Below are 24,495 nucleotides of genomic sequence, written 5' to 3' on the forward strand. Positions count from 1 at the left end.
CACAGCAAGTGGGGCCAGGACATATCTTGGCCCACCAGTCAGTAAATAATACGCCGATTATGACAGTAACACAAGCCTGAACTGAAGCAGGGAAAGTGGGAATTTGATGCGCGACGGTGACTGTGCGCGAGCGTCTCGCTGGCTCGTGGGCCCAGATGAGGTGGCGAGCCGTCCCCGTCCCCGATCCCGTCTCCACGGAGTCTATCTAGTGGGGAAAATGTGAAAAACTGCGGGGAAGCAAACGACGGCGACCGGCGGCGGGGTGTCGCCGCGGCGAGATGACGTCAGTTAGGACCCTGATCGACCAGTTTGTCTCTGCAGCGAATTCACCCACGAAGGGCAGCGCCGCGACCCAGGTATATGCCTTGCCCTCGTTCGTGTGTTAGTGAATAGTGATTTAGGCCCCGTTTGGTTGCCCACATGGAATGTTTGAATATATACGGAGTACTACCTAGGCTCTGTTTGGTTCCTTTTGTTAAATTTTAGTCAGTTAAAAATATTTTAGCTACTCTTGGATGACTAATGAGACTAAACTATTTTAGCTCCTTTTGAGTCGAGGTGTTTAGAAGTTTAGATACTAAAGTGACTAACAAATAGACCCTAAATATAAACTATTTACGAAATTAAAAATAATTTGTGAGATGAATCTTCTAAGCCTAATTAGCCTATGATTAAAAAATAATCGCCAAATAAAACGAAAATGCTACTGTTAAACTCTAACACTCTCAACCAAACACCCCCTTAGAAACCAATTCGCATTGCTTTGTTTTTGTCATGCTTCGCGCTCGCCCTTTTTTTTTGGATGATTCTATGATCGACCAGGACTTAATGATCTCAATTCTCAAGGGTATGTTGGTGGATTAGTTTTTTTTGTTTCTAGACGGTACGCAACAGGCAAATAAGTAGCCAAGTAGGTGTGTGCTTATTTGTACGATTCGTTTAGAAATTTTCAGATCCTCAACTTGTATCCAAGAGATCAGCAACCTGATGCCAAATAAATTAAACTTTATAAAATTGAGCGTTGTCCTCAAGATTTGGTGGAGTCCCCTTTGAGCCAACCTCGGCAAAACTTAATAATCTATGTGTCTCATATAATCTATGTGTGATCTCAACTTTATTTGGACGCACTTGAATTCTGATCACTCTGACTTGCTTGCATAAGTTTTTAGTTCTTGAAATGCTTTTCTGCATCCTTCGTCAAAGCCACCAGCAAGCTGCAAATTTGTTTCGGTGCAATCAGTTAATTAGTTTATGCAAATGTCATTGCAAAGTAATTTGTGGTTCGGAACAAGTTACCTGATGTATGCGGAAGGCAAAGCGGACACCTTGCAGAAGTAGCTCCTCGTCATTCGCAAATGGATCTGACTTCAGTGTGTTGACAATGCGGTTCATGTACTCTTTTGCAAGCTTCAAGGAAGCCTTCTTTAGCTGTTTAATAATGTAGGATGGGCATGCAGATATGTCTATTATTATATTTGGACTCCATACTTTGTGACAAAGTGCCTCTTCTTTATTGTGAGTTGCGACAGAACATACAAGGAGTTTAGGATCATACTTGGCTTATGACTCCAGAGTCGAGCATCCATTCCCATGGTATCTTAAGATCCTTATATCTTCCGCTTGCACTGTCCCTTACTCGTTCAGTGTTATGAATACCTTGTTCAATTCTACAAAAAGGGAAAGTGTAATTAGGTGAATGTTGATGTATTGATTTAGTATCATTGCATATAGAATTTAAAAGAAGCAGGTAGTCAACAATTTTTGTTCTGTTAAATAGATTTCAGTCATCTACTCACTTATCCTGCAGAGCTTGCATGCGCTTGAGAGCCATAGGTGTAGCCACTCTTCTGTCATCATGGAAGGATGATGCTTCTGACTCTAGGTTCTTCAGATCTCGATAGTTGAATGCTGCTTCTCTCATGGCATCTGCTTTCTTCTCAGGCCAGTTAGGGAAGTGTTTCAGCACTGCTCTTTCATCCACAAGGTATGACAATTCCCCATCAAGCCATTTCACAAACTCTTCAACATCAGCTATCTCTTTGTATGCTGCATTTTGAACTTCACTTGCAAGGAAGTTCACAAAATTGCCTTGATTTTCTACGTCTGATTTAATCTGTTGAAAATTGATAATATAAGGTGGTTGATTTGGCTTAGTTCTGAGAAGAGTTTGATAGGGGAAATAACTGACACTCCCAACAGTCACAACTCACAAATAAGTGATGGCTTGGGTATTGACGTGGTACTCCGTCCGTCCTAGAATACAATGCATTGTGGCTATTTTGGGCAATAGACGCATGTAGCTCTCACTTAACTTCTAATTTGTTGAAATCTGATCATATTCCGCATGATTAAAAGGTGTAATCTAAGTTTTTTTTATAGAAAATATGGTAAGCACTCAACTACTTTCATCTCCGTATTTTTATGTAAGTAAATATTATCTTCTTCTTTTTTCCTGAATACACTATATTTGGAGATACCTCTCAAATGTCAAAGTTCACTCTATTCCAGGACGGAGAGTACCCTGTAAACAGCTTGGACCACTACTTTCTATTCTAACATGTTATGGAACCAGTACAGCTAAGTATTGTAAAAATACTTTCTATACAAATATGCACACATATAACCCAGATTTTTATTTAAGACACATAGCAAAGGTTTTATGGTAATGTTTTTTGTGCCCTTAAAAGCACGTGCTCTTACTCTCCCACCTATTGGATTCGCATTGAGAAGTATGCAAACGCACATCTCAATGCAAAATTGCATTGAGATGTGCGTTTGCACACTTCTCAATGCGAATCCAATGAGTGGAAGAGTAGGAGCATGTGCCCTTAAGGGCAAAAAAAACTAAGGTTTTACTGCACACATTCAAAATGTTCTTTTTATTAATGGGGACATATAGAGAACATTAAAGCATGGCTTAAGTTCTACACCATTTGTACGAACCATGATCCATCATTACAATTTTGCTAGTAGTTATACAACTAAAGAGTTGTCAACTATATAGTAACATCACAAAAGTTTTTTTTAAAAAAATTGTTGTTAAGATTCTTTTTTAAAAAAATCACAGACATTATGTACATAGATATATTTATATATGGTCTCTGTAGTGAAGTGTTAACTTAAAAATTCTCTGAAAACTATATGTTAGCTACCAAGATGGACAAGGCAGGGGTATCGCTAGTCTATCTGTGAATCAACAGCTAAAATGGTTGTGGCCAAGACTATCCACGAGAACCTCATTCTGAAACAAACCAAATGTTTTTCCTAAAAAAAAAAGTTGGCTGCTCTCAAGTAACACATGGATGGACAGAGAATATAGATATATTCTGATGAGCAGGCTTTGAACCATGAGGGAGCATGTTATACACGAAACAAATTTCCCTTTGGATATCAGAAATTAATTTATTGGTGACGATCCTTCTCCGATGTCTGTAATCCAACAAAGAACTGCTAGCTAATGCCTTGGAGAAAAATATTGTCCCAACCATTTATTGAAAGTGTTTATTAAAAGGAAAAATAATAAAAGAACAGGAGGAATCAGCAGATAAATAGAACAATATGTTACACCTCAATATGCTTGAACATGATAGAAAAAATATGTACTTACAGCTAAAACATAAGCTGATCTGTTCTCAATCTCCCCAATCATCTCTCTGCTGTTCGTTGCTGCTGGAATTCCTACAGATCCAGACTTTGCATCATTTTTTCCTTCACGCCGCACCAACGACCGGTACAACTCGACTACCTCTGGTACCCTTTGTATCGCCTTTGTGCTCCTCTGCAACTTGGAAGGTAGTGGAGGTGGTGGAGGAGGAGGAGGGGCCATGCATCCTTCCTTTCTGACAGTTGTCTTTGGTTGGGTGCATGTCGGATTGGGCGGTGGATTTGGAACCCTTGGCGCCCTTGATCTCACTAGTGTTGCCCTGGAGAATTGCTGCCTTCTGTGACACAATGAGCTGTTGAGATCCATGGCTTCCTTTGCATCATCATTGCTTTGGACAAACTGCTTTTCCTTGGAGTAGCTGATGCTGGTTGCAGAATTCTCCAGCTTCTTCCATAGCATCTTCTTATCAGTATCCTGGCCTTCAAGAGAGGAGATCTGACCTTTTAATCGGCTCACTTGGTGTCTCAATTGCTTGTTCTCCTCTTCCAGAGCACGGTTCCTTTCGACCAGACCATGGAGCTTGCTTCTTAGAAGCGTAACACATGCATCACCCTCTCTCATCATCTCTTTCTCATCAGAGGAGACGAGGTTACAGTATGGTGGTATGGGTTCCTCTCACTATATATGTCTCCTACCTCCTCACTCATATAGCGGTAGCATTAAAGGTGATGTTTTGTAAGTGAGGTGTCGTATCATTGTTTGAAGCCTTGGCTAGAGAAACTTACAAATGTGCAAGCAAGAATGGGTCAAGCATTGAGTTTGGTGGGAGCTGTTGCTGGGCTAATTACTTGTCCTTAAAGTGATTGCTATGGGGTAGCTGACTTGTCTGTGGAACTTCCCTAAAGTAAAATGCAGTCAATACTTGCATTGTTTTCTCATTTTTCCTGTGTGCCAAATCGATCATCTCAATCGAATCACCCTTGTTTTATTCTTGGATTCAAGTTGAATTTATGTTACTTTAGCAGGTGCTTTTGAGATTTTAGCTCTAGCTGTTGAATTGCTATTCTGTTCTGGAAAAGATGAAAACTAGTATGGTGTCTCCTTTTTCTCTCTTGTTTTTCATTGTTTTTTAGTCTGTATCATTTCTCAGAGATTATGTTGCTTTCTTGGTTCCAATTTTTTATTAATTCTGACTGCAAACCCTGATTTTAAGCTTTCTTCTGCCTCAAGTTGTGTAAAAGTAGTTCAGATAGAGCTCCTTTACCAGCCAGAGCGAGGGACACCTTTTGCTAATAACAGGCAAGTAAAAGTTTTATATCATATAGGAAGAAAAAGAAATAAAGGGAAAGCCGGCCAAAACAGAGAATAAAAGGGTTAAATTCTGTGTGTTTACTTCTTGAACACATGAAGATGCTACATTCTTTCAGGTTGTTTGTTTCAGTTCACGTGTTGTATAAGTAATGTCTATAATTTCTGGACTATAGTTATTGCAGTTAGCAAACCTTGCTGAAACAATCATTCTGATTTATGAAAGTTCATTGCTTTGAGGGTGGAAATCTGAAGAATCAATTAGAGCTTTCCATTTGGTATTGGAAAAAACAACCCATGTCACTGTCAATCTGTTTATGGGGGGAAATGGCAACATGGATTGGTGTCCCTACATATTAAGGTTCTGAAACTGTTGTCGGAGGTGGCAACACAGAAAGAAGAACTGCGTAAACAGAGCTGACAGCAAGAAGTTTCCCTCTGTAACATGGTGCAGAGGTCCTAATTTATAGCAAGAAGTTCCCTGATGTATAGGGAATTGTTGACACATTGATGAAGGAGTTCATTGATTTAGCATTTACGCAGTTCCACATGTTCCCACTATTTTTTTTTCCTTTGGAATTGATTGACAAAATTGCCAGATATTTGATCTATGGTGCATGAACCATGGAAGATGCTTCATCATCTTTCATGTATGGAGCTCCTGAAGGCATATCTGACACTGTGATTAAAGATGCATCGGCAGTGTCACACATAAATGTGCGGAGCTATCGCCAAACTGTAGATACTGAAGTTGTACCAGTGAGTGATCATTGCAAATTTGCAATCATTTGGGTCCAATCTATATTAAAATCACGCTGGATGAGTTGCACAGGATACATGTCGCTTCCTTGAGTTTGAGCTATGATTGTGAGAATCCACCGCAAGAACTATTATACCTTTGATTTTTTTTATATAAAATAACATGAACTCGTAAATTTGTGCTAGTGTCTCCAGTGTTTCTGCTTGGAGATTCCGACAAACGTGTCTATTTACACGCTGTTCACCATCTTGTCCTGGTTAACAATTCATCTGAAACCACCAACAGTTAATAATGACCGACACATCTCAAGGGTGATGGAGGATATTCATATTCATAAATAATCTGTACTAGTTTGATTCAGGCACAGAAGCTGCCAAAGCGTCCGTACATCGTGACGCCACTTTTCTTGGCTGAGGAAACGTTACACCGGAACATTATTGCGTCAGTGAAGGCAACCTCATACTTGCCACGGTGAAAGTGAGTTTTACTCCGGCCATTGGCGTTGCAGCTAGCGCAGCACGCAGGACAGGACGGCTACCCGTTTGGAAATCGGGGCGGCGTGCGCGTCGACATCAACCTTTTTTTTTTTCTGGTGTGAAACTTTTTGGGCGGTGCTTGATCAGACGTTCGCCATGGAATTTCGTTGTCAGTGGTACACAAGATGGAGCCACCGTTTCTTCGCCCAAGCTGACGACGAAGCACTTGTTGAAATTAAAGGCAGTACCACGCCGGCTTCGTTCGGTGAGACGGTGAGTGATCCCATCACGCGGCTCTAGATCACAAATAGCATCCGATTTAGACCAGGGACCAGAGAACAGTTTCAGTGTTCCGATCCACCCTGAACTACCGAGCTGTTTGTAATGTTTCCCACAGGATGGCAGCAGTGGTAGGAAGATAGGGGCACTATCATAGAACAGTAGAAATAAACTAGAAACAGCTTGTTGTATAGCCACTTGCTTCATCAGCAATTCAGCAAACAGCAGTGTTGAATGTTAAATGGATCCTATACCGACGTAGCCGGTGCTCCAAAGAAACCTAGGTGACCACAGGTACATTTTTGTTTTGCTGGACCCAAGCAATGCCTATATTCCTCCCCAGCTCGGCACCTAACTTGCCGTTCTTCGGTTCCAAGTCACTGTTTTGATTCCATCCAGTGGTTTGCCTTTTCCGCTCCAGAAATTCCCCTTCAGTCATCAGAGACAATCGTTTGGGTTGTGTTGCCAACATTCACGCCGCCCGCAGAGTTTTTTTTTTCTATCAACAAGCAGTGTTTTCTTTCATAATAAATTAGCAAACAATACTTTCAGCTAGTACGAACCCGTGCCTTCGGGACATCAATAGTGTGTTTGAAGGACAATGTAGGCCTTACCAGTCTAGTGAAGTCTAAAGAATTGAAGATTGCCAATGGCCAAACGAAACTGCGACTTGAGAGGATCTGAGAGGCGTGCTGAGCAGTAGCGAGTACGTGGTAGGTGTGTGCTTGTACGCAGGTCTAACTGGAGTTTGGTGTTGCTGGTCTAGTCTTAACGGAACAGAGGCAGGTTTGGTGGCCTCCGCTGGTCCTGACGACAACAAGAGTTGGGGGCAATGGCGCCGTCCGTCGCGCTCATCCAACAGGACAGGACCGGTCGGTCGTCCACGGGAGCTTCGCCCACACGCACGGCCGACGTGGGAAGACAGCGACCGGGACCCCGAGCAGGCGGTCGCTGTTGCGTTGCGTCCTCCTCGCCGCCGCGGTCAGTCAGTGATCACTGATCAGTGTGGCGGGGGCATTGCCCACCGACACCCTGTCCCTCTGTGCTCGATGCTTTGGGTTCAGCCGTTGGCATTCGTCCTTTCAGTTTGCCAAAAGCTTTTTCTGCATGTTTTTGCCAGGTTTCAACTACATCAATTTCATCTCTGCTCCAAAACCTGCATAACGCGCTTTCCCTCCTTTTGAACTCTCCTGTGAAGCATTTCTGGAACTAATAAATAACCATTTGTTTAGGTCTAACATTTTTGGGGTGGATTCAGTTCTTCAAGTGTTTGAAGGACTGGGTTCATCGAGGGAATTTCTTCACCAACGACTTCTATGCTTCCAGTGAATGGTGATGAGGCCCCTGGCCGTATCAAGCTCTTCACAGCAGGCTGGTCTAGCAGCCACCATGAATAAGCTCTTCACAGCAGTCATTTTTCCTTTTTTTTCCAAAGAGATTAGAAGAGTGTGATTCACAAATCTAGAAGTACCCTAAATTAATCTATTCAATGGGATACTTTGGTCTTATTACTCTTACCTTAGCTTTGTGGTTTACATCATTTCGAATAAGCACTTATTGCCATCTTTTCTGTTGATGTTGAAGACCATCCATTTACTCAGCAGCAGCTTCAAGCACCGCCAGTTTATACTTACACCTCCGATTGTGGAGTTCAATTTCTTATCCATATTTCATTGCTTGTTAGTTCTATCACAAGTTCATAGCACAAAATGGTTTAGTAATTCAATAACTTGTGCTTGTGGGTGATCAGGATATTGCTGCAATTGCGTTTGTGGGCATAATTTTTATTCCGATATGGTCTTGCCTGCATGGCATGGCAGCCTCAAACAAGGTATGTTTGCACTGTGATGTGCGTTATATAATTCTGTTGTAGAGATCCAGTTCCAATAATTGAAGTTTGGAGTGAGACTTCCTGATTTGAAATGGGTTGTTGAAGTGCTGGATCAATATGAAACCGCGTACCGGAAAAGATGAGTAAATTTGCTTATATCCAAAATCCTTCAACGGAGAATAAGTCATGCACGTGGTTGCTCGTGGTAGTAAAACAGTTGAATGGAAATAATAAACAGGAAAAATGTCATCTTCTGTTTTCAGATGACACGGTGAAAATTTCCATGAGATTAGGCGCCTTCGTATGCGTATGAAGGCACAAATTTACATATATTATAAACTTGACAAGTTCTACCAGAACACAATATAGTATAGGAGGTAAATAAACGTGGGTATCGTATCGCTTGTGACGAATTTCCATAGAAGCTAAACTAGGGCTGTTCACTTCGCAGGAGTATGCAAGAGCCGTAAGCATCTGCCAGCTTGGGGTGGGGGACTCCATCACTCCAAGTTGGGGAAGGACACAAAAACCTGCGGGCCTCCGTTTATAGCTCGTTAAGGCTACGGGCTGGCCTGACTTTCCAAGATTGGGCTGGCTTCAAACGGGCCAGCCTGACTTTCCATGGTTGGGCCACATTCAGACGTTGGTTTCAGACCCCAAATGCAGCCAAGAATAATCTTCTTTCACAATTTCGTGCACCTACATCTAGTAGAGTTTCAGACCCATCTCATCAACAGGATAATAGTAGCTTTTACAATTTCGTGCACCGACTTCTAGAGTTTCAGCTCGCTTTTTACACCCCACACCAACATACGAAAAAGAACCACCGACAAGGACTTTTTTTTTTTGTGACAATACGAAAAAGAACCACCGACAAGGACTTCGTCACGTGGTTCAGACGCAATGCTAAAAAACCTCCTTCTACAGAGCAGCTTACGGCCCATTCTGGTAAACTGAGGACCTGTTTAGATCCATTATTTAGTACTACTAAAAAATAGCTCCTGTTATAATAAACTAATAGTTAGCAGCCTCAGCTAATAATTAACAGGTTTATTAAAAGGTCTATGAATCCACCCGTATATATATTCAAACAAATCCTTAGCAAACACAAAAGGCTTTACCATGCCATTACAAACTCGTGCATAGATATATTAGTGGAAACTATAACCTTTATGAAAATTCGTGTAAATCATAGTAAAAAAATTATCTAAATTCACTAAAAATCACATATGTAAATAATATGATGATACATAGTCTTGTAAAATATCTTGTTTAAACTTGAATTTTTTTATATAAAAATAACAAATTTCTAACAAATCATATGGACAGTTTTTTGGTTTGAAATTTGTATACGCTGTTACAGTCATGCATGGATATGATACTGTTACAGTCATGCTACGCATGCAGTTGACTCGGTCTATGATTCAGCATCAGTGCATGCATGCATGTATCACACACACAGATTTTGCTTTGATGTGTGCGCGCCAACAACTGAGTGACACGGTTGGCTGACGATCAAGGAATTGTTTAGTTCACCCCGAAATCCAAAAAGTTTTCAAGATTCTCTGTCACATCAAATCTTACGGCATATGTATGAAGCACTAAATATAGATAAAAACAAAAACTAATCACACAGTTTGACTGTAAATCACGAGACGAATCTTTTGACCCTAGTTAGTCTATGATTGGACAATATTTACCACAAACAAACGAAAGTGCTAAACTTTTGAAGGCCCAATTCGCGACTTGACGAGCCGATCCAACTGCTGTGCCGCAGTCGTCTATTCGACTCCGGGGGTAACCGAGTACCGAGATATCTAGAACTGCTGCCAATAATTCTGTGGTCGCCTGGTCGGTCGAAACTGGCCGGCCGGGAATGAAATCGTAATAACGTGCACATGTTTTGTATGGCCCCCTGGGTTTGACACTTGACTCGCCCTAGTATTACGGCGATTCGAGCCGAGAGAGGGGCCGGCCGCCGGGCCACACGTACACGAGTTGTCCACAGGCACCAGCGCACCAGGCCAGTTGCATACGCACATGTTGGCTGTTGGGGGGCGTCATGCGTTTGAGAAACTCGTCTACGACGTTGGCTTTAACAAACGAATACGGAGTACGTGCACATGCTTCTCTGTGGGCAGCAGACGATTGTTTATATATCTATGCCTGAACTTAATTAAGCCAGCTGATCGAAGACAGTTAAAATCGTTTTCTGTACTGGGTTTACGTAAAGCTTATGCTCAGCTCATTAACATGACGAAACCGAGCACTGGATCGGAACTCACATTAGTATATACACAAGTATATTCTCTCACACGGCTGGCTTCTACCCTACGTAAGAAGCAGGAATGTCTTCCACATGGATGTGGAAGGTTGGAAGATTAGCCGAATGAATTTGGTCTCCTTCAATTTGGATGGGAATAAGTGTAGGTTTCTGTAGTCGAAAAAATGGTGATTTTTGACTGAATCTTTATATAGGGAGATCATGAAGAAAGAGACTTTTGGTGAGAAAGATCTGTTCTGGAAGACAAAGCTCCCATTAAGAATAAGATTTTTCTCTGATATTTAAAAAGAAAGATCATACTTACAAAAGATGTATAACTTGTTAAAAAGGGATGAAAAGGGGACGCAAGTTGTATCTTTTGTGGTTTAAAGGAGACAACGAAATTAACATCTCTTTTTTTTCGTGTCCTATGGTGACATTCCTGTGAAATGCATTTTTCATCCCTTTTAATCTTCAAACACCCCAAAAAAATATTCACACGTTTGGCTCGTGGCTAAGGAATTTTAGTCAAAGTTTGAGAAGCTAGATAACCATAGGTTTTGTGGTTGAATATACAATATTCAGTAAGAAAAATGCTAACTCCTTGTAGTTATTTTTTAAGGAATCTTACAGGATCATACAATAGTTTCTCTTATCTAAAGAGGAAGAGAGAATGATGATGAAGAATGAGCGTAGACGTTGGAGGTTCTGATGATAGAGGTGTTTGGAGAGCGGGTTAGAAGCACCTGATGAGAAGTTTGGAGATCTAAGTGTCTTCGTTTTGTTTACGTTATATCGTTTGGATCTTTTTTATGTACTAATCAGCTGTATCCACTCACTTGTGAATGTGGAAGGCCGAAGTACTTTTATTTCTTAATTAAAAAAATGGATAGATCAATTTTTTCAACGACTAAAATGAAGAGGTCTCTGACGGCATCTGGAGCAACGGTTAGAATGATCTCTCTTAATTTCCTTTGGTTGTAATAAAATAATAATTGGAATCACTCGCAAAGCAGAAGGGAGCCATCAACCCTCGGGTGTCGGTCGTGACGACGCCAGCTTAATTAGGGCTTGTTTACTTTCAAAAATTTTTACAAAATGAGCATTATAGTAATTTCGTTTGTATTTTGACAAATATTGTCTAATAATATATTAACTAGGCTCAAAAGATTCGTCTTCCAAATTACAGACAAATTGTATAATTAATTATTGATTTTATTTATATTTAATATTTTATGCATATGCGGATGTAACACGAAATTTAAAAAAAAATTGCAAAAAAATTTAAAACTAAACAAAGCCTTAGTCGTTTTTGCACGCGGCAGGCGACTCTTCTGCCGCCGGTCCACATCCAGCCGACGACTCGCAAAACAGTGGGAGGCTTTTCTGGCTTCGCCCTGCATACCGCGACGTTGTTTCGCGCTCGCTGCTCTGCAGTCTGCACCGGTTTCATCATCCATGATTGCGCTATTCCCATTCCGCCGCCATTCGAGTGTTCGTCCGACTCCAACCCCAACGTACGCTAGACCAGCCGCGGAGGGGGACTAGGGAACACATACCATCTGTGAGGCCTTGTTTAGTACCGATTTTTTTTGCAAAATAAACACTATAGTATTTTCGTTTATATTTAATAAATATTGTCTAATCATAGATAAATAGATTCAAAAGTTCGTCTCATAAATTACAGATAAATTATGTAATTAGTTATTATTTTTATCTATATTTAATGCTTCATGCATACGCTGCAAGATTTAATGTGACGCATAATCTGATTTTTTTAAACCCCTAAAACCAAAAACTTTTTCAAGATTTTTCGTCACATCAAATTTTGCGTCACATGTATGGAATATTAAATATATACGAAAACAAAAACTAAATACACAGTTTACCTATAAATCGTAAGATGAATTTTTTAAGCTTAGTTAGATTAAATAATATTATTGCCAAATAAAAATAAAAATATTACAGTATTTATAAAACAAAAATTTTGGAACTAAACACGCAGAGTCGGTGGTCTTCAGTACGGCCGCGCAAGTTCAACCGCTAATGGGACGGCTTCGGCGTAAACGGGGATGAACCATCAGCCGTGACTGATGGATTATTGGGTCGTGATCTTGATCACCACGTGTCAAGGCCGCAAGAGAAATGTCGTGTTGCAGAGTTCTGTGTTGTGCTTCCGGTTGTTCAGCAACCTAGCAGTGCAGCACGACGGCCTTCAGTTTCTACCAAAATTTTTTCATCTGGTTTTATCAAATATATAGACACATGTATAGAATATTAAATATAAATAAAAAATAACAAATTATATAGTCGTTTACATAAAAACTAGGAGATAAATCTTTTAAATCTAATTATTTATTATTAGCCATAATTACTATAATAACACACATGTTTAATGATAAATTAATTGAGCTTAACAAACTTGTCTGGTGTCTCTAGACAAGTTACGTAATTATTTTTTTAATTAATATCTGAACAACCGTTTCAACATCACGTGAAATATCTGGGCCGTGTTTAGTTCGTGAACTGAAAAATTTCGCGATACCGTAACACTTTTGTTTGTTTGTGGTAATTATTATCCAACCATGAACTAACTAGGCTCAAAAGATTTGTCTAGTTAATTCCGATCAAACGTTTTTATTTTCGTCTATATTTAATACTCTATGCATGCGTCTAAAGATTCGTTGTAACGAAAAATTTTAAAAAATTTTATGTTTTGGGTGAAAGTAAACAAGGCCCTGATGCATCTAAAAACTTTTTATGAACAAACGGTGCGACGCGACACATTGCACATGAGCCAGAGCCAGGTGTGCTGCCCTGGCCAGTTGCATCGCAGAGCGTCAGCGCCGCGCGGCGGCTGCTGGAAAGGAGTCAAACCAGAGTCCACCTTGCGCCGCAAACAAACACCCAAAACCGCGACGTGCGCCCCAAACCAAAACCACCGCCACCGCACACGCCTTTCCCTACGAGGCTACGAGCGCTGCGCGAATCCAAAATCCAATGAAACCCACGACGCTGCTACCTCGCTCACCCTTCGTTACACCGACGCATGGGGCCATCACGCACGGCATCCCTGTCCCAGCCCACATCCCAGTCCCACGCGAGTGCAACCCCAGCGGGGCTCGCCGCCCTTCCCCACCGCGGCCGCGCAGCCCCTGGTTTTCCCCGAAAGAGGACGAATTTTACGCGGAACGCCCCCGTGACCACACGAAAATCCCGTGCACGCCCCTCTGCGCCACCTCGGTATAAAACGACAGGTGGTGCCTCCGCCCAGGTCCAAATCCAACACAAGTCAAAAGCGAAAAACCTCAGAAAAACCCCAGGAAACCGCATTATATTCTCACCCACCACTGTCCTCCGATCCGTTGCAACTCCACTCGGCCGCCCCCTCGCACCCACCCACCTTGATCCTCTGGTCCGTTGGTAGCCTGATCGATCCATGGACACCCACGTCGGATCCGTGAACGGATCGGCGGCGGCGCCGGCGTCGAACGACACGGTGGGCTGCCCGGCGTCGGCGCCGGGGTGCCCGATGGCGTCCACGCCGGCGCAGCCCGCGTCGACGCTGTCGGCGGGGGAGGCGTCGCTGGGGCGCCACCTCGCGCGGCGCCTCGTGCAGGTCGGCGTCAACGACGTCTTCGCGGTCCCCGGGGACTTCAACCTCACGCTGCTCGACCACCTGATCGCCGAGCCCGGGCTGCGCCTCGTCGGCTGCTGCAACGAGCTCAACGCCGGGTACGCCGCCGACGGGTACGCGCGCGCGCGCGGCGTCGGGGCCTGCGCCGTCACGTTCACCGTCGGGGGCCTCAGCGTGCTCAACGCCATCGCGGGCGCCTACAGCGAGAACCTGCCCGTCATCTGCATCGCCGGCGGGCCCAACTCCAACGACTACGGGACCAACCGCATCCTCCACCACACCATCGGCATCCCCGACTTCTCGCAGGAGCTGCGCTGCTTCCAGACCGTCACCTGCCACCAGGTGAGTCCGTGCGTGCCCCCACTTTTGCTTGTGATTTTTGGTGGGTAAGTGTCCGTTTCGTCGGGTTGGTTAATGACTTGTTTGTTTGTTCATGGATTCAGGCGGTGGTGACCAATCTGGACGACGCGCACGAGCAGATCGACACGGCAATTGCCACGGCACTGAGGGAGAGCAAGCCGGTGTACCTCAGCATCAGCTGCAACCTCCCCGCGCTGCCTCACCCTACCTTTAGCCGCGACCCCGTGCCCTTCTTCCTCGCCCCCAGGTACCACCTGTCCTGTACTCAGATTCACGGGCTGTTTTTTAGGTAACGTTGATAGTAGCTTTGCTTGGATCATGAAACTTATCCACCAAAAAACTCTTCAGATTTGTAACTATTTATCCCACTGCTGTCACGTGCTAATTGAATAGGTAGCACTGAGGCAATGCAATATCATCATACATGAAGTCATCTGATGAAATCTTCCGACTAGATGAACAATCGGCTTATGTGATAATGCAGTGTCTTATGATTTTTTTCCGAGTCATTTAACGAGTGTCAAGTCTGTAAACTTATAATATGGCACTGCAAAATGTGGGAAACTTGATGCTATCAGAAATCTTGATATTAATAATTCTGTTGTAATAATACTGCAGGATGAGCAACAAGATGGGGCTAGAGGCTGCAGTGGAAGCAACTGTCGAATTCCTGAACAAGGCGGTGAAGCCAGTGCTTGTTGGCGGCCCCAAACTGCGTGTGGCAAAGGCAGGAAAGGCATTTGTCGATCTGGTAGATGCCAGTGGCTATGCCTATGCAGTGATGCCATCGGCCAAGGGTCTTGTGCCAGAGACGCACCCCCACTTCATCGGCACCTACTGGGGCGCCGTCAGCACTGCCTTCTGTGCTGAGATTGTTGAGTCCGCAGATGCCTACCTCTTTGCAGGCCCCATTTTCAATGACTACAGCTCTGTTGGCTACTCATTCCTCCTCAAGAAGGACAAGGCCATCATCGTCCAGCCTGAACGTGTGATAATTGGTAATGGGCCGGCATTCGGATGTGTGATGATGAAGGAGTACTTGTCTGAATTGGCTAAGAGGGTTAAGAAGAACACCACTGCCTATGAGAACTACAAGAGGATCTTTGTACCTGAGGGGCAGCCGCTGGAAAGCCAGCCGAATGAGCCACTGCGAGTCAATGTGCTCTTCAAGCACATCCAGAAGATGTTGACCGGTGATAGTGCTGTGATTGCTGAGACTGGTGACTCCTGGTTCAATTGCCAGAAGCTTAAGCTGCCAGAAGGCTGTGGGTGAGCATTCTGTGCCTTACTCTGTTCTATGTGTTTCTCTTTGAACTGTTCTGTGCCTTGTTCTCATGAGAACTGTTTGCATGCTGCAGATATGAATTCCAAATGCAGTATGGTTCAATTGGATGGTCAGTGGGTGCATTGCTTGGCTATGCTCAGGGTGCAAACCAAAAGCGTGTGATTGCCTGCATTGGTGATGGGAGCTTCCAGGTGATGTCTCAATTAATATTTTTGCTATCTGCTTTAACTTGTTGGATGATGGCTCAATTAATGTGATCCTGGGGCAACCTTATGCAGGTTACAGCACAGGATGTGTCAACCATGCTGCGATGTGAACAGAACAGCATAATCTTCCTGATCAACAATGGTGGGTACACAATTGAGGTGGAAATCCATGACGGACCATACAACGTCATCAAGAACTGGAACTACACTGGCTTTGTGGATGCCATCCACAATGGAGAGGGCAAGTGCTGGACCTCCAAGGTAAACTGTTTGCTCTTTGGCTAATGCTTACAGGAAACATTTGAACTAGCAGATGCTGTTCAGCTGAAGAACTGGTATTGACGGATTGCAATGATAACTTGTGCAGGTGAAGTGCGAGGAGGAGCTGACGGCAGCTATTGAGACGGCTCTAGCGGAGAAGAAGGACTGCCTGTGCTTCATCGAGGTGATCGCGCACAAGGACGACACCAGCAAAGAGCTGCTGGAATGGGGTTCCAGGGTTTCTGCTGCCAACTCCAGGCCACCGAATCCTCAGTAGAGCAGCCTTGCAAGCTCCAAGCCTCAGACGACTGGTGTCGGGAGTGATGGTAGCACGCTGGGGCTCAATCGAATAACGTGAACGCATTGCCCGTTTCTGTTACGTTGGTTCTTTCTCTCTCTCTCGTGTTTCTGTGGTCCTGTATAAATTTTGTTACGTGTTCCCTGTTTCCCCATGTGAATCGCACAAGAATTATGAGAATTTTCAGGTTGCTGATCGCCCATTTTGTGTTGTGACTATTTGTGCTGTGAAACCAGCGTGATTTTAGTGATCAGGTGAACATCGCCACCCAGGGATTGAATCATGTGATCCGCATCACGATATGTAGCGGTAGATGCATCTCTTTGTGCATCGTCGGTTGGGCCTTGTTTAGTTTTAAAAGAGTTTGTAAATTTTTTTAATTTTTATTACAAGACGGATCTTTTGAACTTAATTAGTTTATAATTGAATAAAAAATAACTAATTGTACAATTTGCGAGACGAATTTTTTGAACCTAGCTAGTCTATGATTGAATAATATTTGTTAAATATAAACGAAAATGCTATGATGTTTATCTTGAAAAAAAAAGGAATGTTTGAAGAATATAGACGAACAGACGATATGTAGTGGTGGTCTGGTAGATTTTATCTCTTTTGATCTTTGTCCATTGTCGGCTGGCTGAAGAATATAGAAGGGGGGCTAGAGCCTAGTAGTAGTAGATCCTGATACTGTGAGAGATCGTGCATGAACTGATGTGCACTGAATCTGGCGTAGAGGCAGCATGTAGAGCACAGAGGTGCGCGCCCCGGTGCGGATTGCTTTATCCTATCATCCTATCAGTGTGCAGCCGTGCAGGTGGGTAAGGCCTTGTTTATCCAAAAACTTTTTAGATTTTAACACTGTAATATTTTCGTTTTTATTTGACAAACATTATCCAATCGTGGAGCAACTAGGCTTAAAAGATTCGTCTCGTGATTTACAGATAAACGGTATAATTAGTTATCTTTTTTATCTATATTTAATGTTCCATACATATACCGCAATATTCGATGTGATGGAGAATCTTGTAAAGTTTTGGGTTTTTGGGTGTACTAAACAAGGCCTAAGCCTAGATAAAATCAACTTGAAACTTTCTCGGCAAGTTGCCGTCCTTCGTGCATCATTCTTTACATAGGCAAAGCATGTTGTTGCCAATCCTGGATCCATGTGAAAACGTTATTCATTCTCGGAGACATGTTGTGTTGCTTTTGGCAACCCATGTGGCCCTGCATAACCAATTAACCATGTTTTTTTGTATTTGATTGGTGGTCTGTGATGTGATGGGTTCGGTGGCGGGCCACACAGGAAGCAAAGGTTACTTTGTATAGAAACATACACAGCTATACAAAAAACAATTGAAGCTTTTGCAGGGGAAAAAAAAAGACATCGCCGTTGTCATTGATCAGGACGTGGGAGAAAGCTCCCTGCCACTAGCTGGCGCGATACAACAGCTGCGCTTGCTGTTTTGCTCGATGGAGCATTGCCAAATTCTAATTTTGTATTATCCGGTTCAGTAATCCTTTGGCCCCTGCACTCGAAAGTCGAAGCCGATCCCGAGGCAGCAGCTGGATAAGGACGCTACAGGATGAAGTGCATTGTCATTTTTGTCAGTAAGGATGCAGGCGAGTTGGGTACGAATGGTTTTCTAGTTAATTATGGGTAGCATTGCCATTTGAGTCTTTTTGGCACCATAAATCGTTCTCAAAAGACATGAATCGGTAGAATCGGAGCATCACAGGGACCAAGAAGCGTCTCTGGCACAAAATGATTCTCCATCGCTAGTCGCTACCTGAGAGCTCGACACGGTGAAAACTGGTTTCTATTCATTTCGTTTCTTGCCTCTCCTCTACACCGGCCATTTTATTTTTCTCAAGTTAATCATTTTAAAGTGCAACAGATTAAAATATATATTATATTTAAGTTGCTCTTCGCCCACAAAAAGTTCAGAATTTTTTAAAACATATTTTAATTTATATGTATTTTTTTATATTCATTATGAATCAGAATTCAGTCTATTAGACAAAATAGTATCATAAAATGAGTCTGATTGATCACCTAAAATGTTTCCTGAAAAAAATCTGGATCCCAAAACATTTTTACGAGAACCTAGACCTAGTTCATTTTTAGCAAATTTCAATATTGATCCAATGACCCAAAACAAATGTCATCCCCAATCTTCAGTAAGCACACTAACACAGGTAATGGTCTCTGAAAACATAAGTTCAGAGCAAGGCAGGATTCCACTAGTTCGCATTAAAAGAAAAAAAAAATTGATCAACACTATCCTTAGGCAAGCACGACATGCAAAATGTGCGTGCAAGGACAACTGATCATCGAGTTCTAACATCTACTTGCGGTCCATATGCATCGTAGAGGACAACAGCCTGTTTTTCTGCAGAAGATGGGAAGGGAAGGAAGATTTACAGATCGCAATGTGGGATTTCAGCTTTGGGATGTTTGGATGAGCGCTCCTGCACCTGTGGCACCGGAGTTCCATTGCGAGTATCTTTTCATCACTGCTGGTGGTTGTTGATCCATTTTGTTCAATCTCCTCAATGACATCAACAGAATCACGGAAAAATGATGTGGTGAAGGAGTTCCAATGTTTCTTATTTTTCAAGCTTGCAGAGTTGAAATCCTGACTAACGATGTGAAGATGCAATTGTCGCATTGATGGAACCTGTAATAAAAAAAAACATGTGAAATTGCACATGCCACTAGTGTGTTTCGAGAGGAATGACGGATAATGAACCCAAGCATAACCAATTTCTTTGGTTTGAGAAGTCAAATCAGTTAGCCATCACATTATCCCTCGTAAGAAAATGTTTATATAAATTGAGTAATGAGGTTATCATACTTAAGTTCTGGATACATGCCATGATGGACCAGTCCAATAAAGATGAGGCAGTTCCTCAAATTAAAACACACTCTACTTCTCAAGGAAAGGAACTTGAGTTAGGATCATACCGAATGGTATCCAAGTCTGAATTCCAAAGCTGCATCTTCCTCTAGGAACTTCTGTGCCCACTTCACCCCAGCTGAATGCATCCTCCTCAACAAAGGCAAGTGTTCTTTCTTGACATCTGCTAGAGAGTCAAGACCATCCATTCTAGATATCACCAAAATATGCCTTTTGGCCTGCATATATAAAGATTTTTGCTAAGATGACAACTGGATCACTAAATATCATTAAGAAGCACACAACAGAAAAGGTATGTAATTAGAAAAATCCATAATAAACCTTTGGATAGAGGTCTTTCAGAACAATATATTCATCTGATGTCTCTAGGATAGAATCTGAGTTCTTGTATTTTTCTGGGTTCATGGCAAGTTCATAAAGAGACTGGGCCCAGGATCCCCAAGTCTTTCTGGTAACCACATCATTCCTTTTGTTGTCTACTTGTCTAGTTTGGCTAGGAACAGCAGATGAAGTCATGGCATCAGCATGGCATTTTGGACCATTAACCTTTGTACACTCATGCTGTTGCTTTGAAGTCATAATGGGTTGAAACAACTTATGTTTTTTCATCCTTTCAGATCCATGGCTGTCCTCTCGCTTCATTTTTGTGTCATTGGGAGATGTCCCTCCAGATGCTGACTTTTCTGCTCCAGATTCATTGTTCTGCTTTCCCATGTAGCTCTGCACAATGGATGCAAAACTCTCAAAAAGTGAATTGTATGCTTCACAAAGAATCTTAGACCCTCTGGTATAGTCATTCTTAAGATAGTCTGGCCGCATTGGATTCATATTTGGCCCGAGAACATGTATGACATGGGTCACACCTTCCCGTTGATGCAGAGGAGAAGTTGATGGAAGTGGAACAACAACAGAGGTTCCTGGTCTCAGTGCATCAGCACATTTTTTAGTTGCATGTTGTAAAGATTCTCCAGCAGCATTATATATTGCCGCATTAACCCCTCCACCTCCAGGTTTTAGCCTCCTGCGTTAAAAGGGAACAAATATCATCTCCCTGTCTGTAATAAGTTTACTGACCTTCTCCAAAAGCGAAACAGCCAGTTTGGTCCGCCCAGAAACATAATAACACAACTTGTTCAAAAAAAATGATTCAACCAAAAGAAAAAAAATTAAACATAATGCTTCTGTTCTAGTTGAGGAAGCGTAAATTTAAGAAGGTACGTAGGAATACCAAATATTTTTAAGTAACCAAAATCATTACCAATTAGCAGCATTAGCAATCACGCTGCACTGAAGACCTCCTTTTGTGTGCAACTGAGTGATATCTCCAACATATGTGAAAAATCTGTTGGAGTCGATGCTCTTCTTAGCAGCCTTCTGTTTGACCAATGACAAAATTCTTGATTTCTCGCTCAGGTCTACAAGAACTAGTCTTATATTATCAAACTTCTGCAAGAACTTAAAAGCTGTGTCCACTATAACATCAGATGCTCTGTCAAGATCAAACTGGAAGTCAGCAGTAGAAATAGATGGAAATGCCAGAGTACGGGAACCAACATCACAATAATCAATTTCTTTAGCATGCTCTTCATTTTCCATCTTGTCATTCAACCCCTTCTCAACTTCCATTGGGCAGGCAAAACCAGCTTCAACATTTTCCTGTTTTGGCAAAGGATTTTGCTGCGCTGGCTTTATTTCTGTCAATGCAAGCTTAGGTCCACTAGATGTCTCAACACTGGAAGTATCAGCTTTCTTTAGAAACTTCATTATACCAACTTGTACAGGTTTTTTGCTCTTCTGACCAAAAACTCCTGATGGAAGACTATCTGAAGGCCCTAAACCATTATACAAATCAACTGCTTTTTTAATGTCACCATCATCATTGCAGCACATGATCCGACTGAAACCTTCTGTGAGCAAGGGTGTCTCCTTCTTCTGCAGCATGCGGTTCACAACAAGGGCAGCCTTCCCACCCTGCAGATTTCCTTCATGGCCCTTTCGGCTCACTGCACGTGAGATACAGACCTTTGCAGGTAGATCCAGGGAGATAGCATGCACATCTGTGTGCAATGTGCCGCCCAGCTTCACAAAATCAGCACGCTGCTCGCGTTCCAAGTTACAGCGGTCAATGAGAACACTCTTGCCCTCCTTCAGAGCATCTGATGCAGCCTTCAAGCACTGTATTTTTGTCCCAGCTTTGCCGTTCCCGATTGTATCCTGGATAACAGTAAGCACCAAAACAGAGTTCTGTCAATATGTGTAACTGTTGTGTTAGTTAATGAACAGGTGAACAGTCATCGTGAAACTGTAAAACACTGTGAGTAAAATTGTCTAGATAAAGTGCAAAGCAAGTTGATTGGGAACAAAGACATTAGTATTTGAGATTCTCTGCTTCCCTATGTGTGACGGCATCCTTATTGTAACATACTAAATTGTTATTACAGTGTTGATCCAGTAAGCAGTGAAGTAAACAATGAAGTGTCCACATGAGAGCATAAATGGACTTGGACTCGCAAGTTGCAACGACGAAATTTCGACCAAATCAAGTATCGGTTGGCAATTATTAGCACTCAACTATTCAACAAGTGTGTTTTTTCAATTAAATAGCACACTGTCTTGAAACATCACATTTGTATATGTAAGGAATAAGGGATAACTTAACTAGCAATAGTCAGCACATTTGCACTCATTGAGACCAAGAGCGAAGGAGGACCCACCTGGCAGACGCGAACCCAGGGGCGGCCGGCGGTGGAGCCGCCAACTACGGCCTCGGCGAACGTGGACTTGCCGCTGCCCGGTGGGCCCACCAGTACCAGCACCACCTGCTGGCTGCCGCGCTCCTCCTCCTTCGTCTCCGCGCCCGCGCCTGCACGACGGTTCGAGACAGCACGCTCTAGGGTTTAAGCAGCGACGGCGGGAGCTGTTCGATTAGAAGAACGAATCGGGCGCACCTGAGGTTGCCGACGGAGGTGGTGGAGAGGAACTGGAGCCGCCGGCGTCGGGATCCATCCAGCAAAATGGACGAGACCTGGTGTGCGAGGCTACGGCGAAGCACAGAAGTGGGCGCGGAATAGGCGAGAAACGAAGGCGAACGCCGGAGCGGTGGAGGCAGCGACGCGGGAACCGGCGGGTTCTGGCCGTCCGCGGCTCAGCACGATCCAATCTGATACGTCGGTTACGCAGCACGGTCTAATCAGACAATTGGCGAAAAATGGGGAAAAAGAGAAATTAACCAGATCTAATCAGACGAGTGAAAAAAATTAAAAGAGCAATTAGCCAAGGTAATCAGACGAGGGGAAAAAAAATCAAAAATGAATTTGTGGCTGCTGGGATTCGAGCCCAGGTCTCTACGGCCACAACGTAGAATTCTTACCACTAAACTACAGCCACTTTGTTGTACTTCTTCATAACAAACTTCTTAAGTCCTCACTCAACATGACACCAGCATCGTGCAAACATTCAACATTTCTATATTCTCTCAAAAATCTGCGCCAAACCGGTGTTGGCGATCAAATATAGTACAGTACAAAGCCACGCAATTCTCTCATCTAACACTTCAAGAACCACTGAATAATCGCCCTTTATTTATCCCCCATAAATCTAGAGACAGTCTACAACAGGCTAGTACTCGTTGAAGTGTATGGCGCCGAGCTTCCACACGAGGAAGGCGGTGCCGAACATGATGGTGGTGATGAGCGTGAAGGAGACGAGGACGAGGAACACGTCCACCCCGAACGGCAGCTCGAACGTCCACCCGTCCTTGGGCATCCCACGCTTGCTGTCGTCGAACAGGTTGCCCGGCGCCTCGGGCAGCCGCGACCCGCGCCGGCCGCCACCGCCCCCGCCCTTCTTCGCGTCCGCCTCGCGCAGCGCGTCCAGCACGCCGCTCCCGAACTCCGGCTTGGCCGGTTTCGACGACGACGACGAGCCTTTCGCCGATGGCTCCGCGTACTTGCCCAGCACGCGCGCCGCCCGCAGCCGCTCCCGCGCAGTCAGCGGCGCCCGCTTCGGCGGCTCGCTCGGCGCGCTGCCGTTGGCGTTGGCGACCGGCTGCTGCGGCTGGCCGTTATTGCCGGGCGTCACCGGGGATCTCTCCGCGCTGGGAACGGGAGAGCCTGGGAGAGGAGGGGTGTTGGCTGTTGTTTCTTGCGCCGCGGCCGGCGCCGCTTGGTCGTTGTCCGTGGCCCGCCGGCAGCTGGTTCTTGCATGCTTGCTATTCCTCGCCGGGTAGCTCAGCCGGAGGAGCTCGGGTGGGAGCTTCTGGAAGGCTGCAGCTGCCGCCGCCTTCTCGAAGGGATGCCTCGAGCAAAAGGTCAGCTGGGTGTAGTACGACGATGATCTTGGTAGTCCTGCTAGCTGTGGAGTGTGGACATGAGAGGTAGCATCAGGAAGCAAGAGGAAACAAGATGAAGCGCGATGATTTAGAGAAGAAGCTTACTTTTGCAGTAGCCCTGGGCAGGGAGGAGCAGGAGCTGAGGCTGGTGGCAGCCATCTTCCTCTCATCCGCTCGGCCACAGCATTTTGTGCTCGAGGCCAGTGAAGATAGCATTCGTCTGAGGATGAGGCTGTCCACGAATCGGGGCTGTGGGGGCGTTGGCAACTGGATAGATTGGGCTGGGCCGAATTTGTTACTCGGCAGTCATCAACCGTAGGCCCAGACTTGTCTTTTGGAGAATCGTCAGCAACTTTTTGTCATAAAAAAGATTCGAGGGCAATTTTTTTTCTTGGATCTCAACAGCATTTTAGTTTGAACTTGGAAGTAAACTCTCCGTTCCAATAAATGTGGGGGTATAAACCCCTATACCCTTACGGCTAGATTTGGACCAGGAGGCTTGGCCCATTACGAGACGAGTTCAAGGCTTGATCCGACAGCTTGGAGTTTTGCGCAAGGAAACAAGATGTGGAGATCAAGCAGGATTCTAGTCGGTTAGAATAGGAATTGATATCGAATTATCCATGGCAATTGTAACCGACTAGGATTAGTTTCCAGATCTGTAACCCTGCCCTCCAGA

At 43.9% G+C, this 24,495-nt stretch overlaps 4 protein-coding genes, 2 long non-coding RNA genes and 1 other non-coding gene across 7 annotated transcripts; 3 read left to right on the forward strand and 4 right to left on the reverse strand.

The window, feature by feature from the left end:
• On the forward strand, nt 74–5,748 carry LOC110436583. The gene is made up of 2 exons (XR_002454382.1): nt 74–356; nt 5,089–5,748. It is a non-coding gene; the product is annotated as an uncharacterized LOC110436583 (long non-coding RNA).
• On the reverse strand, nt 986–4,380 carry LOC110436581 (protein CHUP1, chloroplastic). Its single transcript, XM_021463931.1, has 5 exons — nt 3,608–4,380; nt 1,797–2,113; nt 1,556–1,667; nt 1,297–1,428; nt 986–1,214 (listed from the first exon to the last, which is right to left on the reverse strand). The coding sequence occupies exons 1-5, from the start codon at nt 4,226–4,228 to the stop codon at nt 1,140–1,142; spliced, it is 1,257 nt and encodes a 418-aa protein (XP_021319606.1). The 5' UTR covers nt 4,229–4,380; the 3' UTR covers nt 986–1,139.
• Nucleotides 7,437–7,933, forward strand: LOC110436585. Its single transcript, XR_002454386.1, has 2 exons — nt 7,437–7,547; nt 7,660–7,933. It is a non-coding gene; the product is annotated as an uncharacterized LOC110436585 (long non-coding RNA).
• On the forward strand, nt 13,790–16,800 carry LOC8084715 (pyruvate decarboxylase 2). Its single transcript, XM_002465369.2, has 6 exons — nt 13,790–14,500; nt 14,602–14,765; nt 15,137–15,787; nt 15,877–15,994; nt 16,082–16,270; nt 16,377–16,800. Exons 1-6 carry the CDS (start codon nt 13,961–13,963, stop codon nt 16,545–16,547), a joined length of 1,833 nt encoding a protein of 610 aa, XP_002465414.1. The 5' UTR covers nt 13,790–13,960; the 3' UTR covers nt 16,548–16,800.
• Nucleotides 18,693–22,652, reverse strand: LOC8084030 (transcription factor bHLH140). The gene is made up of 6 exons (XM_021450857.1): nt 22,435–22,652; nt 22,201–22,349; nt 20,745–21,700; nt 19,808–20,507; nt 19,534–19,704; nt 18,693–19,246 (listed from the first exon to the last, which is right to left on the reverse strand). Exons 1-6 carry the CDS (start codon nt 22,490–22,492, stop codon nt 18,914–18,916), a joined length of 2,367 nt encoding a protein of 788 aa, XP_021306532.1. The 5' UTR covers nt 22,493–22,652; the 3' UTR covers nt 18,693–18,913.
• Nucleotides 22,802–22,873, reverse strand: TRNAH-GUG. Its single transcript has one exon. It is a non-coding gene; the product is annotated as a tRNA-His (tRNA).
• On the reverse strand, nt 22,933–24,081 carry LOC8084716 (translation initiation factor IF-2). Its single transcript, XM_002467986.2, has 2 exons — nt 23,922–24,081; nt 22,933–23,839 (listed from the first exon to the last, which is right to left on the reverse strand). The coding sequence occupies exons 1-2, from the start codon at nt 24,030–24,032 to the stop codon at nt 23,105–23,107; spliced, it is 846 nt and encodes a 281-aa protein (XP_002468031.2). The 5' UTR covers nt 24,033–24,081; the 3' UTR covers nt 22,933–23,104.

This window comes from Sorghum bicolor, chromosome 1, assembly GCF_000003195.3.
Source record: "Sorghum bicolor cultivar BTx623 chromosome 1, Sorghum_bicolor_NCBIv3, whole genome shotgun sequence".
Lineage (NCBI taxonomy): Eukaryota > Viridiplantae > Streptophyta > Magnoliopsida > Poales > Poaceae > Sorghum > Sorghum bicolor.